The following is a 20421-nucleotide window of genomic DNA, read 5'->3' as shown; positions in this document are numbered from 1 at the left end:
CTGACATGTAACCTCCCCCAACATAGTTATGAGTGTCGAACGGCCCTTTGGGGATAAGAAGGGGGATTAACCGACTGGGCTGCCAGGTCTAGTCGAAGGATGTCCCTCCCAAGGGGAAGACACCGCGGAGACCACACCTCGCCCAAAGTGAGGGGGATATTTAAGTGGAAGAATACGTCACATGGTCTTTCCAACCATGTGGAGAGTCTTCAAGGTAGATCCTACCCAACAGGGGAGGAGTTACTACAAACATGGAGACTGGGGCATAGGGGCTTTGCCCAAGGAAGACACAGTTTGCCAACAGGGAAACGAATTAGCAGAAGATATATATTGCATGGGGTTAGCCTTACAGGGAACCGCCACATGCATAGCACCTACCCCAGAACAGGACTCTTAGTTAGCACGTGTACTGGGCCAGCAGCGAGTCTCTCCGAAAACTCGACTGCCACAGGGCTCGGAGGAAGTCAACCAGGGAACAAAGTTTGTGAACACTACTGGGAATTAATGGCGCATGTCTTCAGCTCAAAGGGAGGTGGAAGGCGCTATGTGCAAGCGATACACCCGGCTGGCTATCCTGGGCTTATCCGCTTGTATTGCTTGCCACTACCTGGGATGAAACCGGTTCCATCCGGAGGATGTAGAACCTTGCAAAGGTGTTGGGTGTTGCCCAGCCTGCTGCTCTACAAATGTCTGTTAGAGAGGCACCCTTGGCCAGGGCCCAGGAAACCGCTACACCCCTGGTAGAATGGGCTCATAGCCCTACTGGGGGCGGCATGTCCTGGGTGTGATATGCCATAGTTATGGCGTCAATGAGCCTGTGGGCGATCCTCTGCTTGGAGACCGCACTTCCTTTCCGCTGTGCACCAAAGCAGACAAAGAGCTGCTCAGAGATCCTAAAGCTCTGCGTGCGATCCAAATAGATGCATAAAGTGTGCACCGGACACAGCAATGACAGGGCTGTGTCTGCCTCCTCCTGGGGCAGTGCTTGCAGGTTCACCACCTGGTCCCTAAAAGGGGTGGTGGGAACCTTGGGCACATAGCCCAGTCAGGTTCTAGGATCACATGAGAGTAACCTGGACCAAACTCCAGGCATGTTTCGCTGACAGAGAACACTTGCAGGTCTCCTACCCTCTTGATGGAAGTAAGTGCAGTCAGGAGGGCAGTCTTCAAGGAGAGTGCCTTAAGCTCGGCTGACTGCAAAGGCTCAAAGGGGGCTCTCTGTAGACCCTGAAGTACTACAGAGAGGTCCCATGAGGGAACGAGGTGCGGTCTGGAGGGATTCAGCCTCCTGGTGCCTCTTAGGAACCTGATGATCAGGTCGTGCTTCCCTAAGGACTTACCGTTGACTGCGTCGTGGTGTGCTGCTATGGCGGCAATGTACACCTTCAAGGTGGAAGGGGACAGCCTCCCTTTCAAACTCTTCTGCAGGAAGGAAAGCACTGATCCGACTGCGCATCTCTGGGGGTCTTTCCGTCGGGAAGAACACCACTTAGTGAACAGATGCCACTTAAAGGCATACAGGCGCCTCGTAGAGGGGGCCCTAACCTGAGTGATCATGTCTACTACTGCAGGTGGTAGACCACTTAGGTGTTCCACGTCCCATCCAGGGGCCAGACATGGAGATTCCAGAGGTCTGGTTGCAGGTGCCAGAGGGTGCCCCGTCCCTGAGAAAGAAGGTCCTTCCTCAGGGGAATTCACCAGGGGGAGAGGCTGTTGCGAGGTGCGTGAGGTCCGAGAACCATGTCTGAGTGGGCCAGTAGGGTGCTACCAGGACAACCTGCTCCTCGTTCTCCCTGACCTTGCACAGGGTCTGTGCAGGCTCACTGGGGGAAAAGCATATTTGTGCAGGCCAGGGGACCAGCTGTGTGCCAGCGCATCTATGCCGAGGGGAGCCCTTGGTGAGGGCATACCGGAACGGGCAGTGGGAGGATTCTTGGGAGGAGAACAGGTCCACCTGTTCCTGACCGAATCGACTCCAAATCAGCTGAACCAACTGAGGGTGGAGTCTCCACTCTCCCCTGAGGGTAACCTGCTTTGACAGCGCGTACGCTGTAGTGTTGATGTTGCCAGGGATGTGAGTGACTCGCAGCGACTTGAACTGCTCGGCTCCAGAGGAGGAGACGGCGGGCGAGCTGTGACATACAACGAGAGCACAGACTGCCTTGGCGGTTGACATATGCTACCATTGCCGTGTTGTCTGTCTGAACTAACATGTGCTTGCCCTGGATCAACGGCCGAAACCTCCACAGGGCGAGCAGAATTGCCAACAACTCAAGGCAGTTGATGTGCCAATGCAGTCGCAGGCCTGTCCACATTGCAAACAGTGCCCCAGCCTGTTTTGAAGGGTCTGTCATGACCACGACGCACCTGGAGACGAGTTCTAGAGGAACACCTGCCCATAGAAACGAGAGGTCGGTCCAAGGGTGAAAAGACGTTTACAGACTGGCGTGATGACCACGCGATGTGTCCCATGGCACCATGCCCATCTCGGGACTCGAGTCTGAAGCCAGTGCTGAAGCGGTCTCATATGCATCAACCCGAGCGGGGTGGCTACCGCCGAGGATGCCACATGCCCCAGGAGCCTATGAAAACATTTCAGTGGAACCGCTGTTTTCTGTTTGAACGCCTTCAAACAGGCCAGCACCGACTGGGTGCACTCGTTCGTAAGGCGTGCAGTCAAAGAGACTGAGTCCAGCTCCAAACTGAGAAAAGAGATGCTCTGAACCAGGAGGAGCTTGCTCTTTTCCCAGTTGACTCGAAGCCCTAGTCGGCTGAGGTGTGAGAGCACCAAGTCCCTGTGTGCACACAACATGTCTCGAGAGTGAGCTAGGATTAGCCAGTCATCGAGATAGTTGAGAATGCGAATGCCCACCTCCCTTAACGGGGCAAGGGCAGCCTCTGCGACCTTCGTGAAGATACGAGGAGATGGACAGGCCGAAAGGGAGGACTTTGTACTGATACGCCTGACCCTCGAATGCAAACCGCAGGAAGTGTCTGTGTCGAGGAAGGATCGAGACGTGGAAGTGCACGTCCTTCAGGTCTAAGCAATTTGGGTAAATATAAAAGGACTATTTTAAAGTCTGTTGTAAGAGCCACACTTCCTGCTGCCAGGTGGTGGCACTATGACCATGAACCAAAATAGAATTCATGTGATTAGCCCCCAAGGCTAAACATACATCTAAATTTTGATCTAAATCACACATTGCACAAAGAAGATATGAGACACTTCCTGTTTCCCATTTTTCGCCATTAATTTAATGCTTCACCATGACAACACCATTCAAAATCTAAAAAAAAATCTGTTCACATTTGAGCTTTTTCAATGTCTTGGCATAATTTGGTGACAGTCTCATGTATCCCCTAGGAGGAGTATTTAAAAGTTCAGAGACTGCAATGTTTGAAAAAAATCCCAAATGGCCGAGCTGTTGGGCAGAGCTAATACCTATAATTATGAAAGTTGTCCAGCTTGATGAGAACTATATATGTAAATTTCAAGAGTTTTCAAGCAAGTACCCCAAAAATAATGAAAACCTTGAAAAGAATAATCATAATAATCCATAGAAGAACATTAGGGCCTCTGCACTTTCAGTGTTTGGGCCCTAATAATAATAATAATCCTTAGAAAAACAATAGGGTCTCTGCACTTTCAGTACTTGTGCCCTAAATAATAATCCTTAGAAGAACAATAGGGTCTCCACACTTTCAGTGCTTGGGCCCTAGTAAATTAGAAAATTGAAAAATAGATGCATTTTCACTACTGGTCTCAGACTTTTGGACCTCACTGTGAAATTACAGTTGTATTGGGCACAAGATATTAAAACACACACACCTCATAATCTATAATACTTTATTCTTTTATCAGACAACATATGGCAATCATGCTTTTATATAACACCATCTAAAGACATTTATTATATATTTTTTTCTTTACATAGAATATTTTACATTAGGCCCAAATAGTTAGAAATATACAAAACAATATTTTGTTTGACTAGACATATTATCTATGCTCTTATAATCTTCCATTATTGTTATTCATTTGTTAATATTACTACTCTTTTTTTTTTACATTTCAGAAAGATATGTGCTTTAGTTGCTCAGATCAATGTATTATTGCAGTAAACAACAAATAATATAAGGTTCTTCAACAAGACAAAAACCTCAAAACGGACATTCACAGATACATTTATACGGTACAGTTTTACAACATTGTTTCAGAGAGAAATTTGATGAGTGTTAAATTTATACATTTTCACGAAAGCGCTTATTGATTGCACATTTTCATCAGACGTCTTGCAGGGAATAAACTGACTAATTCATTCAGATCCCTATCACATGTAGCTGCCATACAAGCAAACTAACAGTGTTCTTTTTCAGATACCTTTGTGGCTTGTGAAGTTAAAGCTTTGTGCTTTTCATCAGCGGAATTTCAAAATAACAAAAAGTGGAAAGTCGCCTCTCTCTGTCATACATTATTTCATTAAAATTATTTATTGCCCAACTAGTCTGTGTGCTTTAAAATAATAATAATAATAATAGTTCCTTGACTTATTTTCATTCGAAACAACAGCTCAATCAATTTTTGACACAGAGTACTGGTTTGTCAATGACGTCTGACAAAATGACCCTAGAAACCATGGCAACAGACTATAGCTTCTGCTCAGAACTGATTATTTGCTGAAGACTGTTCACAGCTATAAACTATTGTGATCCAGGAGAGCAAATTTTGGTCGCTTTCGGCATTTTTCCTGAGGAGTGGCATTCAAATGTAGTGAGAACGATTAACAGTGGTTTCACGGGGTACCTGTGCCCCAAAAATGACTTTTAATACCATGTGCTTTGCAGTGATGCAACGTAAAACAATTTTTCAGTCTGTCAATAGCGCATAAACATGAATTTGGTCCTTCTTACTCTTACATAGAAAACATGTCCTAAAGTGATCCTAAAAAACACATACAAAGTTATTTTTTGTCTTTAAAAAAAATTGTAACAGTCATTTGTGACGTCAATTTGCCCCTGTGGCTGGTAATTTATCATTGCCTATGGCGTCTGTAAACCCAAATCCATACTGGTCTTGTGCTTTTCAGGGTTTCCCCAAGGGCTGAAGGGGAGAAGTGGTGTTTGAAAAAGTAGTCTTTTTAAAATTTAATAGTCTGGCTATGTAAACTTGATAATGATCACATGATCCAATCTCACCCTGTTCCACATTCCAATATTCTCACTTCATGCCTATATATATTCAGATACAATCAAATACAATTTGATTCTTATCTACAGTTGTATTTTTATATTGTAATATATTTATTACATGTAAAATGTAATAATGGAATTACATATGAATACCAAATTTGTAATTATCATTGAATTGACAAGTAATCCTGTGGTTACTCTGTGGCATTATTTATTTATTTATTTATTATTATTATTATTATTATTATTATTATTATTATTTTTTTTTTTTTTAGAAAGACTGACATCTTGCATATGAAATACAGATTAAGCCTAGAACATTGCTGGATAGATTTGATCATATAGATTTCTGGATCATATAATGTATATGTTTCCAAAAAAAATTAAACTGTAATAAGGTTGGATTTCCCTTGGAGGTAGGTGATAATATTTCAGACATGGAAGTCATTGGTTGTGTTCAACCATGATTACTCTTTAATTCTCTCTCTGAAAGTTGACTTTTGATAATACGTGGTGGATGAAGGGGGCTTCAGATATAGGCCTCGTCACTGGCTGGGGTGGGGTTTTCAGGTTGCTGTTCGGGCCCGTTCTTTTGACTCCGAACCACCGTTGTGGGCTGAATCATTATCCGAAGGCGCTGAAAATGTAAAGAAATTCATCAGTTGCCATTTCAAGAAAGATAAAACATTCCTGCTGAGCAAAAAAGCACAAATCATGACCTTGATTGCTAGGATTAGGAAATCAAGACGTAAATGAAGCCAAATCCAAACTTTTGCTTCCCTGGTGGGAAATACTGATTCAAGTGTGTCAGGATTATTACTAGCTGCAACCATGATGTTCACATTGAATTGAGACTGCTAGTCTCAGAAACCTGCCTAAGAGATAGAAAGGTATGCTTTATGTGGAATAAATTATGTCTAATTTATTCCGTCATTCCAAGTCACTAATTGCCTGTTAAAATGGCAAGAACTGGAGACTAATTGATGCAATTAGAATCAATCCAATAGCCACAAAATAGGAACAGTGCATGCTTCACCCCATGCTGGAACATCAGCATTAATAACGTACGCAATCTAAATCAATTGCTTCGTCATCAGTGGAGACACTTTCATGTTCTCTGACAGATGCACCTGTGGCTGAGAGGTCTTTCACATGTACTAAAATTGGAGCATTACCTCTTTGTATGAGCCCTTCAGAGTGAGGAACATGTAGCCCATGTATCCTGGGATTAGAACCATGGAGGACAGGGCCATGCACCACCCTACACCTTGTCCCCATTTTGGGAACACATAATTATTCATTGTTAGCGGCACCATCTGAACTGCACTGAAGAGGAACACACCCTTTAACAGAAAGAACAAAGAGTTAATGATGAGTTAATTTATTACCATTTTAGAATTGCTTCTACACAAAGACACTTTAAGACTACTTACCGCCACAATCAAAGGGGTGAATGCAACCCAGCACAGCTTCCACCAAATGCACGGCTTATATCCAATCATCTCCTCAATGTTACCATAGAATTTATTGACACCTGCAGCAGGCACAAAATAAGATAGTACAGGGTTATTTGATTCTGTGTAACGATGCATGCGCACTTTACATAGCAGACTTCCACCCCGCAGTAATCATATGTGCGCCCTTTTGATAAATTCAAATAGAGAATCATGCAGTACGTAGTTTGCATAATCAAGCCTGCCATGCAAAACAATTAAAATTATACAGGTTCATATTCATTCAAATGAACTGACTGTGGAAATAAGTCTGGCACCGAGATTTACATGAATTATAAAGATGTTTGATAATAATTTGCATGGGTTATGCACTGTGTATGGATGTAAAGAATAAAAAGGCAAATGAATGACTAATTACAAACTATAACCAAAGCAATGTTTTAGTGGTACATATCTATGACAGGGTATTTGACAAATAATATTTCCATTCATCAAGGAATAGTTCAGTTTAAAATGTACATATGTCTATAAGGGAAGTATATATCTTACACTGAGGAAAAACAAATGCTAACATAAAAATGTGCTCCATGTGGTAACGTAGAATGTACTGGTTTTATTCAAGTTAAAATTATTATTTAACATCACTGAAACAACCTGAATACACTGTTAAATCAACAAAACTCATTTTAGGGTTAGATCAGGTAGAAACTTCTCCAAATGGCAAGTAAACAATTGCAGGTTATCACTTTTTACAGTGTAGGTCATTATCTATAAATTTCAGATGAATTATGATCATTTCAACTACCAAACAACATATAATCTGAATAGAAAAATTACATTTACCCATTTAAACATTTGACAAAATGCTGAACGTGGTATTTACCATAGAACCAGGATATGGAGATGCATTCAAAAAATACCAAGAACAGCAGACACATTCCACTAGCAGAGTAGTAGTCAAACAGTTTGAACACGTAGAGGCCACCCTGTAGACAAAATAATTCCCATGATTAGTGAGAAAATTGATTAATTTAGATTATTTTGGAAAACCTGGCTACAGTGACCTGCCCTCTCTCATCTAGGTAATATAGTGTTTTGAGGTTCAATGGCTGAGCATATGTTGTATTATAAATGACCATTAAAAAGCAAGCTTTCTCTTTTTGGCTTACAATGGAGAGATGGGTAGTCACATGACTGAGTTTGAATTTATGAAGTATATGAGTAAGGATTACATTATTTAAGAAAGCTACCCAGCTGTTAAACTTGTTGTATCTTAGTGACTTGCTGTACTGCCATGTGTTGTGTATTCAAGTCAACATGAAACAACATGTATAACCCATTTCCGTAATGTGACATACTTCCAAGTGAAAGGGAATTGATTGGATAGTGCAAAGTGGGCGTTCCATACCAAAATGGAGCCACCCATTAATAGCTCAAAACTTTGGGAAATCTGTAAAGCCAGATAGGCCTAAGTGTTTGCCAGTCATTGATACCAGTTTTCTTAAAAAAAGAAAAAAGAAAGAAAGAAATGTAAGGAGATCTATAGGCTATTTTGCTCACTCTTTTTTTTTAGCTAATATTTTTTTCGCCACATAGCCTACTGTATATACAGTATTTTGAGCTGTCACTTGTTAGTTAAAAACACATCAAAAAGAGAACATGGCTATTTTTTTAAGTAAAACAAGACCTCTTTTTCAGTTTTGTCATTTGTGCCATGAAAGATTAGGTTGAATGCCCATACAACGTGTTTTGTGTACCTAATTCAAACAAACAAATAGAATGTTGACAAATAAATGTTTTCTCATAAAGATTTTGTATAAAACATTGGGTATTATCACAAACTTGATGCCAATCAAAAAGTTATCAGACGTAGAGCAAGTTAATACATTTTGATCAGGGGCGTAGCAGTCATTTTAAAAGTGGGGGGGACTCACAGAGACCCAACACTTACAGTGCAGTATTTATATATTACAGTATATATTAATATACAAGTATTATATTAATATATATGTATTATATACTTGTAGTATTTGTAGGATACTAGATTCAAGTATTGCAAATTAAGTGCACAATTTAGCAGATTTAGCTGCAAAAATAAAGGACATCTTGTGGAGCACTTGCTTCTGTTTTACACATGACAATAAAAGACTGAGCACAAGCTGGTCCTGAATAAATTATTTAATCATTTACAATAATGCATATTGTGCATGTGCAATTTAATGTTTTTACTCTGTGCTTGTGCATTGTATGATTTAAATGTATCCAAGTGGCTCAAGTGCTTTGGCTATGTTCACAAAAATTCATTCAGATACATTTAATGATTCGTTCATTGACCATTTCTGGTGATGCCACCTGGTGATGTCTTGTGTGAAATGAGTTAGTCACTGAATCAACGATCAAAAGAAAATTTGAATCCTTTAAAATTTGTATATCTACAGACCTACAAAGGGACTTTAGTAGAGGTTTTATGCATTATAAGAACAAAGAAAATCTATCATTTCCCCACAGTTTGTGAGCTGCTGAGCATGACTTTTATCAAAAGACAACAATAATAGTCTTATATTATTATGAGTTTCAATAACGTCCGTATGTTTTCATGTATAAAAATGCATGTCTACAAATCTACTGACTTCAGTAAAATGCATAAGTGTTCTAAGAACACTGCAGATCTATCTTATATCTTACAGTTTGTCAACTGCACACCAACATAGACTGATATTAAAAATAGCTTTACATATTTAACACAGATCTAGTAATCTGCTTAAATTGGCAAAAAGAACCGATCAAATAATTACCTCACAAACATAATGTAAAAAGCATAACTTAAGAAAGACTCAGGTGCTGATATAAACTCCACTTACTATGTGTGCTTAAAAGAAGGATTGTCATTTTTTTTTCTGCAGTGCATTTCACATAATATTGCCAATCAAGAATGACATGCCAATAAATAACTCTTGTTTGTGTGTTCCTCATCTCTATATTATTAATTTAGATCAACATCAATGCCAATGGATAAATGAGCATTGTTGAAAGCAGCTTTGTAGAAATGAACAGAGCCGATTAGACTGTCTGACTGACGGCCTATTGCATAAGGGTTGTTTCAGCTCATGAAACTCACCTGTGATTGGCTGGATGGTTGCTCAGTCAGCCCAAAGTAACAAAACGCAAAGAATACTGTAGACAAATCCACCATTTGGACTCGGTATGGGTTTAGCTTGGAAAAGTGAGGGGGACCGAATCACCTTTTTAAAAGAGTGCGGGGGACATGTCCCCCACGTCCCCCCTGGCTGCTACGCCCTTGATTTTGATAAAGATTAAGAAAGCAGTAAGAAAGTAAATAATATTCATTATAAGAGTTAAGAATGTAAAAGGGTTCATTTTGATGTCACGTTGACTTCAAAGGACAAACTCTAGAGTTTTGTTACGTATATTACCCTTTAAAATAAATTTTAAATATATATATATATATTTCTGAGGGTATATTGAAACATTTTCAATTGAACACCTGCATTTAAACATATGACAACATCTATGTGTTTACTATTCTAATAAACAATACATCAATATTGCTCCAACAATTTTGCCATTCTGACAGTCAAGCCTGATCTCTCTGTAGCCTTTATATAACAGTTTGAGGATGTATTGTGGTTGAACTCTCCAATGTCATTACATATCTCAGCGAAAGCACTCAAATGTTTGTGTACTAAGAGGTGATCTTACTTAATGCAACTTCAAGAGCTTTTATTCTGCTCTATTTATGAAATTTTTTTCCTATTTTTAGATTAGATGTCCCATTATCTATATTGGCTTAGAGTGTCATCGTGATCAGCCTCCTACTCTTTTCAGAGGGCAATGTGAAACCCACATATAGAAGAGAAGAAGTCTGTAAGCCACGTAATGGGGAGAGTACGAAGGTGTATTTACCTGCGTGATGTTTGACAGGCCGATCAAATAAGACACAAGGCAGACAACAGCAATGAAGATCTCTCGTCTTCCTCGCAGCAAGTATGGGAACTCATCCACAAGAGCAGTGATGAAGCCCTCCACCGTACAAAACTACATAAAATATAAAACATTATTGAGCATTTATTTTGTGAGATTTGTTTGAATTTAAAGAGCACACTGCAAAGTAAACCTTTTGTCAAGTAAAAATGTGCTTCATGCAGCAACATCTAAATTAATTATTTTTCTTACACGGTTCCCTGGAATACTTGATTCTGACTGGTAAATCGCATCATTCTGTGGTCCAATATTTTTCTTTACTGGCTGTTAAACTGTGTAATTGACCATTGTCCCAAGTACTGTACACACTTTCTTCTTGCATATTAAACTAATTTAAACTCAGATCAATAAAGCAGTTCATGTCCATTTATTTATTTGGTAAACTGCCATGTAATAAGCAGCATAGATATCCTTTCCACCGAAAGAAAAAAGAAATTTGTCAGGTAACCTAAAAGTGTACTTCATGTGGTAACTTTTAAATTAACTGGTTTTATTCAAGTGAAAGATATTATTTAATAATCTTAATATTATTGGTAACACTTTAGAATAAGGTTCCATTTGTTATCATTAGTTGATACATTAGGTATCATGAACTAAAAACACTGAATAAATAAATAAATAAATAAATAAATAAATAAATAAATAAATAAATAAATAAGTGTTTTTTTTTTTTTATTATTATTATTTATTTATTTTATTTAATTTATTTGTGGACATTTGTTCCACACAATGAAAATTAGTTTATTTAATATCAAATTAAAATGAGTTAAAAAAAATAAATAAATAAGAGTAAATAAAAAATAAGAGTAAAAAATAAATTGAGTTAACCTAACTTAAATTTGCTCTGTTCAAATAACTCCATTGAACCTTGCAACTTGGTGCTAGCTAGCAATAAACACATGAGCATATTTTTTTTACTGTGAGGCTAGTAAGGTGTAGATGAGAGTTTACAAATCACAGTCAGTATAATGACTGACCTGTGATGATCTCTCAGTAATTACTTCATGAAAAATTAATACACCATGATATTTCAGTAGAAGATTCCCCGTCCACGACCTAACCATTAGTTCCACTCTTCAACCTCTACAAATATTCGGCATGACAGAAACTCCTCTAAATCCCAACATAACAGAATATTAATTACTATCAAGTCTATTAGTTTGCATAAATATACATTAAAATAACACTTATTATATATCACTTGTCTTATTTCCAGATTTACTCTCCCAATTTAGTCCCATGCAAAACATGCTAGTAAATGTAAATAATTAATACATTGATGCAACAAATATTTTTTTACATAGTCCCAACACAGTTGGATTTAGTAAATGTAGATAGTACATAATGAAATTAAGTTGAGACCAAATGCTTAAGAATTGTGTTGCATTAACCTATTTTAATTAAAGGTGCACTCAGTATTATTTTCTCCATTAAAAAAGTTTTACTCCTAAAGATATTAACTATAATTTTGAAACATATGTATAAAAATAATCATGACAACTCACATGAGACGAGGACTCTAGTCATATCTATAACCTTATAAAAGCTGTTTTATTTAACATGGGGTGAGGGCACCCTCATGGGGGCTGCCATTTTAGAATCACATGACCAGCTGAATACTACTTGCGTAATTTAAAGGAATAGTTCACCCAAAACTGAAAATTTACTGATACTTTACTCTCCCTCAGGCCATCCAAGATGTATCTGAGTTTCTTTCTTCATCAAAACAGAATTTAAGATTTTTAGGATTTCATTTCAGGCCTCCTCCTTTAAACAACGCAAGTGAATGTACTCCTTTTTCTTTGACAGTCCAAAATGCAAATTTAGGGTGCATCAAAATAATCCACATGACTCCAGTTGACAAATAAAGTTCTTCTGAATCCAAACTATTTATTATTTTTAGAAACAAAACAATACTTACATACTTTTTTAACTACAAATGTTCACTTCTGTACATCTCTGTGACTCATGCTCATGAGAGGGATGACGTAAGCTCGCTGGTAAGGTCACTCATCACGTAGAGGAGGAGGCAGGAAGCATGTCATTGTTTACAAGAGAAGGAGTGCTGTACAAAAGTTTAATTGTCTTTGCTGTAGATTTGTATTTGTATAAGTGTATTGTTCAAAATGGTTGTTTGGCGTGTGCATTCTGGATGCTTCAACCTTCAGAAACCCCAAAGAAAATGCATGGCGGGAAAAATATAAACTTTTCATCGATTGCCTATACATGATCGTGAGCGATTGAAGCTCTGGCTTATCGCGCTGAACCTGGATATCAGTACACCCCTACATTCTCTCAAATATTGGATTTCAGACCATCGAAAGAAACAAAGGGTCGATATCTGAATTCATCAGCTGTGCCCATGCTGTTTTTCCAGCGAACTCAGGTATGTGTGAAAACGTTGTCATTGTCACGCCTCCCTCGGGCTCTGCACCTCCCTCAGCACCCGATTTCTAATTCACCGCACCTGCACTCAATTCACTCGCTCATCACTGCCTGCATAAATAACTCACCTTCATGCCACTTCACTGTCTCACTGTGTAAACCCTGTAAATCTCAGTTAATGCTATCGCACTTGGTTTCACTAACTACAACTTGTGTGGCTTGAATTCCTGACAGTCATATAGCCTATATATTTCTGCTAAAGAAAAAGCACAAGTAGATAACGCAACGGCATTGCTCCGAAATAAAGGATGGTTATTTACTGCAGTAATGTTTTTTTTTAATTATTATTATTATTTGTAAATTATTTTTTATTTTATTTTATATTGTTTTGAAATTGTTTTGGACTGTTTTGTGAACGGTGCTTGGTCTGTGGTCTGTGCAAGTTTCTCTTGTAAACAATGATGCGCTTCTTGCCTCCACCTCCACATGACGCGTGACCAAAGAGCTTACGTCATCTCTCTCATGACTCGTGTCACAGAGATGTACGGAAGTTAACATTTGTAGTTAAAATGTAAATAAGTATTGTTTTGTTTCTAAAAAATAATCAATTGTTTGGGTTCAGAAGAACTTTATTTGTCAACTGGAGTCGTGTGGATTATTTTGATGCACCCTAAATATCATTTTTGGGTGAACTATTCCTTTAAGTAACCATCTTGTTATTGGATACTTTCACTCTTCGATTAAATTAATCATGGTTGATTGTGAATAGTGAATTTCTACAATGGCATCTGTAACTGAAAACTATTGATTTTGAATGTTGTTGCATCCACACCACTAGGTGTCACTGTAAGTCCAAGATGACACAAACAAAAAGTTACTGAGTGCACCTTTTAAGCTAATTGAGCAAGCAGTAAAAAAATCACATTGAGTGAACACGATCCGTTAGAAGTTTGAATCCATCTGAACATTTCATATGTTCAATGTAATATATCACTTTTTAATGACTGTATTGAATGTATTATATATATATATATATATTTTATTGTTAGTTCATGTTAGTTCATAAATGCATTAACTGATGCTAAAGTATAGAAATTTTAATTTTAAAAATGTATAAATTGAAATGAACATTAACCAAGATTAATAAATGCTGTAAAAGTATTGTTCATTGTTAGTTCATTTTAACTAATGTAGTTAACTAGTGTTAACAAATGGAACCTTACTGTAAAGGGTTGCCATGTTATTTAGTCATGTTTAGAGGATCAAGCAAAAATAAAACTTTAAGTTAAAAGTTGCAGGCTACCACTTGTTCACTATAACCGAATCAACCTGACTTAATTTGGTTACACCAGCGAAAGTCCTTTTTAAATGTCAGATCAGGTAGAAAAAGCACCATAAGTTAAGAACTGCACATTTTCACTTTTTACAGTGTGGTGTATTTGAGTTTTTTGGTAAATCAGCAATACTGGCTTTTTGTCTGATATTATTGTTTAGTTACTAATATATTATTAGGTTTCTAAAAATGTTTGAAAACATACATTTTAATTCAGATGTATGTGGTATCAAACAACTTACAGAAATCAAGTCAAGCCACTAGCTATCTCTTTGAGTTCCTATTAAAACTAAACTAAATTAAAAGGTAACTTTAAGGAAATGTACATTTTCTATGGCAATACTGCCATATCTAAAAACATTAATAGAGTTTTACCCCTAGAAAAACATGTGCTTTACCTGACTGTCAATGCCAAGCATAAGCAACATTGAGAAAAACAGAATTGCCCAAAGTGGTGAAACTGGCAGCTGCGTGACTGCCTCTGGGTAGGCCAAGAATGCCAGCCCTGGCCCTGGGGAGAAAAAAGTATAATAAAAATAAGCTTTGTAATAGGCTACAATGCATTTCTATTACATAATACACAATCTCCAATGTCTCCCTTTTAGTTCAAATCTGGTCATTTTTTAATGAAAACTTGTTTTAAATATAGTAATCTTCTTTCATGAAACACATTATTGGCCACACATAATTGCTCATTGATTAATAATTCAACACTATTAGGTCTTTATCTAATTTCACTTTTTCAAGCAGAACTGTTATGATTAAACTGATATCCATCATAACTACCTGATGCAGCCACGTCTGCTATGGGCCGTTGTGTGATGTGGGCCATGAAGCCCACGATAGAGAAAATGACAAATCCAGCAAACATACTGGTGAAGGAATTGATGCAGCAGACGATGATAGAATCTCTGAGAAGCAGACACAAGCGTGTGATTGTTTAGTTATTAATAATTTATCTTTCCTATTATCTATCCTATTGTCTATCCTATTCTATTAAGGGTCACAAGGAACCATCTTGTGCAAGCAAAACCTCTTTGAGAAATGCTTATTCTGAAGCACAGTATACCCCCCCCCAAAAAAAAAAACTAAAACACATTTTCATCATTTAAGTAGTGTTTTGTTCGAGTACGTACAAAGGAAATTATTATCATTTAAATGCCTCTCAATAAATCTTACAGTTGCTGCATACTTGTATATGTTATTGTTGTGAGTGTTGTAGCTCCCAAGGGCAATGAGAGAGCCCAGGCCCAGACCATAAGAGAAGAAGATCTGAGTGGCTGCATCAAGCCACACCTAAGAGAACAGACAAACATTCACCAAATTATACGCCTGTGAACAAGTGTCTATTACCGTATGGTAATTTTAAAACGCTCTACCTCCGATTCTTTCAGCTTGCTGAACTCAGGCGTGATATAGAACAAAATGCCATCTTTCGCTCCAGGCAGTGTCACTCCACGGATGAAAAGAATAAATAGCATGAAGTAGGGGTATGTGGCCGAAAAATATACTACCTGAAAGACAGATTAGCACTGTTAAGATAAAGGCCTGCCTGCTTTCATTCTGGCTGCTCTCTGGCTGCTATGAATATTGGTTCTACCGAAAGAAAAATAGCAATTAGAGAGCTAAGTAAAACATGAAAGCATTTCGTTACTAACACATTGTGAAGGGTTGAATTTTGAATATTTGAATATGTCTATTTAACTATTTTGAGATATACATTGTATATAGAGTATATTGCTGTTATTAACAAATAGTATGGCTAAATGCCATATGCATTGTTTGGAAGGGCATAACAGAATCTCATTCATTCTTACCTTTCCAGTCCAGCCTACACCCTTCCAGATACAAAAATATACCAGAACCCAGGCAATGGCCAGTGTTATTGCTAGTGGCAGTCTTATCTCTCCCGGCTTTTCCAAACCATCAGTCAGTTGATGCATGTTACGTCTGAGAGGCAAAGGGGAATAAACATTATTAGAAAATGTAGGTCTTGAATTTATATCTGCCAGACCATGTAACCTACAAACAGTTTGAAAAAGAGCTAATCTAATTGACGATGCAAATCATTCAACTGGGGTTGTTTGCCAAAAATAGCACAATAGCTGCATTTTTGTGAAACAACAGTGGTTCTTTTACACAGCTGAGGACAAAAGAAAAGTGTTTGCATCTTGCTAGAATACAAAATTCTGAACTGTTTAAAAAAATGCCCTTACTCCCAAAACTCCACGACAGCACTAGTCATGTTGGCGGTGTTTGCCATGCTGTAGTTTGAAAAACATTTTTCTGTATTCCAAGGGTTGTCACAAGATTTCCATGGGAGCTCCTGAAACAGGACATTTCAAAGAGGACAATCCCTGAAACAGCAGTGTTTATGCAGTTCAATAGTCTAGTCATTCTTTGTCATGTATTTTATTAACTATGTGAAGTTGTGGAATATTTATTTATGCCTAAAGTATAAAACAGTAGAAAACTTACTGTGGTGAATGAATTATAGAGATAGTAAATTGCCCAGGCAATTATGACGATGTAGTAAATGTTAAGCCAGAAAGACAGGACTGCTGCTGCCAGGCCAACACCTATGAAAATTACAGAAATATGTGCACTATAATAACTCCACTAAAATAAACTATTAGTTTGTTGAAGACTAGAAAATAATATTTATAACAAACATATTTATAACAGAGAGCATTCATTGGAGACTATGGAATGACATAAAAAGTACATGTTTCTGAACAGTGTATCATAGACAATGACAATGAATAAATTATTTTGACAGGGTTATGCATGTGTTCAGCATTGTTATCAGGATTACCTTTGAACATTGGAGCCAGTTTCCACACTCCAAGACCACCAATGGATGTATATTGACCTAGGGCAGTTTCCAGAAGAAACAACGGGACCCCAGCAAATATAAGGGTCAAAAAGTAAGGAATCAAGAAGGCCCCTAAACAGATAGAAGTGTAAGGTAGTAAGGTCAAAATGAGACACATTCAAATACGTATCTGCTTTTTGAATCCACTGTTATGGTAATATCGACATCTTTGCACTTACAATGACTAAACTAGACAGACAAAAATATATAAATGTTACATGTTACTCAGTCAGCAGATAGATTTTCGTTGCTAAAGAGACGTGATTTTTTTTATTTTCTTTTTTTTTATCTCCGTTGTTTTGAGAAAGGACATGGAAAAAAAAAAAAAAAATCAGCGACTTTTCTTTACCTCCTCCGTTTTTTCCGCATAGATAAGGAAATCTCCAGACATTGCCAAGTCCAATCGCATAGCCAACACATGACAAAAGAAAGTCAAATTTCCCCTGCCATGTTTCTCTGTCAGGAAGTTCCTTTTTCTTCTGAACTTTCACCACCAGAGTTTTAGGTTTGTCATTGGCGGTGGACGCTTCGTTCACCTCTGTTAAAACGTGTCCATCGGAGGCTTTCGTGCCGTTCGTGGCCATGTCTCTGGGTTTGGTCCTGGCGGTCGGACGGGAGAGTTCAGCACCGGTCCACGTAGACAGCAGCTTCGCGGTTCGGTTAACCAAAGACTAGAGTCAAAAAAACGTCAATGAAGCTTGACACCGACCTAGAAAGTAATGGTAGAAACTCGTTTAGATATAGGTGTTATTTTGCGTGTGCCCTTGATTTTCATCACATACATAAAATATATAGGCCTATATATACAGAATATATATATATATATATATATATATATATATATATATATATATATATATATATATATATATATATATAATTGACAAACAAAGAAATAATAAAAAAAAAATGCATGTGTTTGGCGCACGGTATAAAAAGTCAAGTTCGGATAAATCGCGTTTCGCGTTTTGCACAGTTTTAAATGACTAATAATCCATTTCAGTAGGCTACATCTGAAACCTCAGCGATATGAATCGTAATATTTTACTTTTGAGCAAAAGAGTCAAAGTATCTCAATATATTACTGAATTCAGGTTAAATTAGTGAAATTAAGACGTTTTCAGAGTCATACAAATCACATCCTTCGCATTTGTGCTGTCGAACAGTTCAAATAATCTCCTTAAATTGTTATATATATATATATATCCACTTCTACCGACGCGACAAAACTCGAATGCACCGGTTATAATGAACAAAGCTGGGAGTTCAGAACTGAGCGCGCGGAGAGGACTTGAGGACTCGCTGAACCGCGCACTCAAAGTCGCAGTAAACATGGTAAAGTCGCGGTATAGAAAACGCCATTGATTATAACGAGAGCGGTCTAGCAGTAGCCTGCAAATGGGTCTTAGACGACTGTTAAACTAAGATTGACTAAAGACTATAACATACTAAAATAAGTGACAGCGGACAGTGCGTAGGTTTTGTAGACAATGTATTCGCCTGATACGCGCATGCAAACATACATTTTCACATGGATAAAAGTCGATTATTTTAGGTAGAAGTTTATTAAAACTATTATTTTGCGTTTGAGCCTTAGAAATAACTTAGAAGCAAATGTATTTTCCCTAAAACAGGGGGCATAAACGATTAAAAAAAAAAAAAAAAAAAAAGTGGCGGAGATACTATTAAAATAGGCTACCTAAAAATCCCATTACTGGATTTTGTATCAATGAATTTCATGATTTACTCACACTAGAACAGTTTTCCCCCCCCACCCCTGCCAGAACGGTTGTGGCGGTGTGTATCCGTTGGTTCCTCTCCAAGACGAACACTTGTAATTTCACTTGTCCAAACCAGTGCAAAATGTCTCCATAAAGTCAAGTGAAGCAAACAGCTATCCTGAGGGGAAAGGTGAATGAGGGTCTGGTTGCCTGGTGCTGTCCAATGCTGTGGTGCTGAAGGACAGGGGATAAGAGTCAGAGAGAGTAGCAGCTCCGTCTACCATGAGCGTCCGGAGATGTTAGATGAAGCACAGATCCTCATTCTCAATGTCAGCTCAAAGTCGACCCTCCCTGAACACAACATTTCCACAACTGAGATCCCAGACACTGAGCACCTTCTCCTCTCAACGCTTTTTATATCCATTGTTTTTTTTTTTTTTTTTTTTTGTTGTTGTTGTTGTTGTTGTTGTTGTTTTATTTATTTATTTATTTTTTATTTTTTTATTTGGGGGGGTGGCGTTGGGTTGTTTGTTTTGTTTTTTCCACCAACTCGTGTTTGTGTGTGCGTGTGCAATCACGGGTGTTTTATCATTTGACAGTGGCCACTAACAGTTGTTACTTTATGCAGGTCTATCTATTTTAATTTTACAGCAACATTGCTCTTCTCAGACCTTTCTGTTGAAAAAGTCTCATTGGTTGCTTTAATAAGGTTTTAAGTCTATGAATGCATTTGGATCAGACCATAAAAATAATAAAACCAAAATACAAGTTGGTGCATATTAAATAATTGTGATATTTTTAAAACATAATTTCTATGATCTATATTCAAAGCACAATCTCTTATTGTTCATCGATTTTCCTAATTACGGGCTAGTTCCATAGACCATATCTCAAAGTTGGCACGAGTAGTGAATGACTGTTTTATCCGTCAGGCCGATTAATCGGCCAATATTTGGCCACATTGAGATTAGCTGCATGATTGTTTTTCGTTTCTGCTTGACCGGTGAACAAAAGTGTTAATAACCTTTTGTGTCAGTTTTAAAATCTACTGACAGCCTTGTCCATGGACAATAAACATATTATTTGTAAATTTAGAATTAATATTATGTAAAATACTGTAAATGTTCATTTATTTTCAGTAGTTTTGCATACATCACATTTGCTTTTGTTAAATTGTATTATGTAGTATATTGCATTATATCACCCATTGGACTCACTACTCTCTAGATATTAGTGTGGGCATTGGCACTAACAATAACACACACACACACACACACACACACACTATAAAAAAAAGTTGGTAAGTTTCCATGTTACGAGAATTATACAATAGTAATAAATCTAACAAAGTATTCATTAGCAGCTACATAATTATATTTTAAATACATATTGCCCACGTGTCACACTGTAATATGAATGATGGATTCAAAACTAAATAGATCCTAAAATAATAGACAATAG

General features: G+C 37.7%; 1 protein-coding gene across 1 annotated transcript; it reads right to left on the bottom strand.

Annotated features, from left to right (window-relative positions):
* Window positions 1–3850: 3850 nt before the first annotated feature.
* On the bottom strand, window positions 3851–19336 carry LOC127428254 (sodium- and chloride-dependent GABA transporter 1-like). Its single transcript, XM_051676472.1, has 15 exons — window positions 18991–19336; window positions 17589–17948; window positions 17180–17311; window positions 16843–16943; window positions 16581–16690; window positions 16182–16314; window positions 15744–15878; window positions 15557–15660; window positions 15151–15275; window positions 14763–14875; window positions 10569–10700; window positions 7528–7630; window positions 6624–6724; window positions 6366–6533; window positions 3851–5827 (listed from the first exon to the last, which is right to left on the bottom strand). The coding sequence occupies exons 2-15, from the start codon at window positions 17821–17823 to the stop codon at window positions 5720–5722; spliced, it is 1800 nt and encodes a 599-aa protein (XP_051532432.1). The 5' UTR covers window positions 17824–17948; window positions 18991–19336; the 3' UTR covers window positions 3851–5719.
* Between the last annotated feature and the right edge of the window lie 1085 nt (window positions 19337–20421).

The sequence above is a fragment of the Myxocyprinus asiaticus genome, chromosome 37, assembly GCF_019703515.2.
Source record: "Myxocyprinus asiaticus isolate MX2 ecotype Aquarium Trade chromosome 37, UBuf_Myxa_2, whole genome shotgun sequence".
Taxonomy (NCBI): Eukaryota; Metazoa; Chordata; class Actinopteri; order Cypriniformes; family Catostomidae; genus Myxocyprinus; species Myxocyprinus asiaticus.
This window is presented reverse-complemented; position numbering and strand designations above follow the sequence as displayed.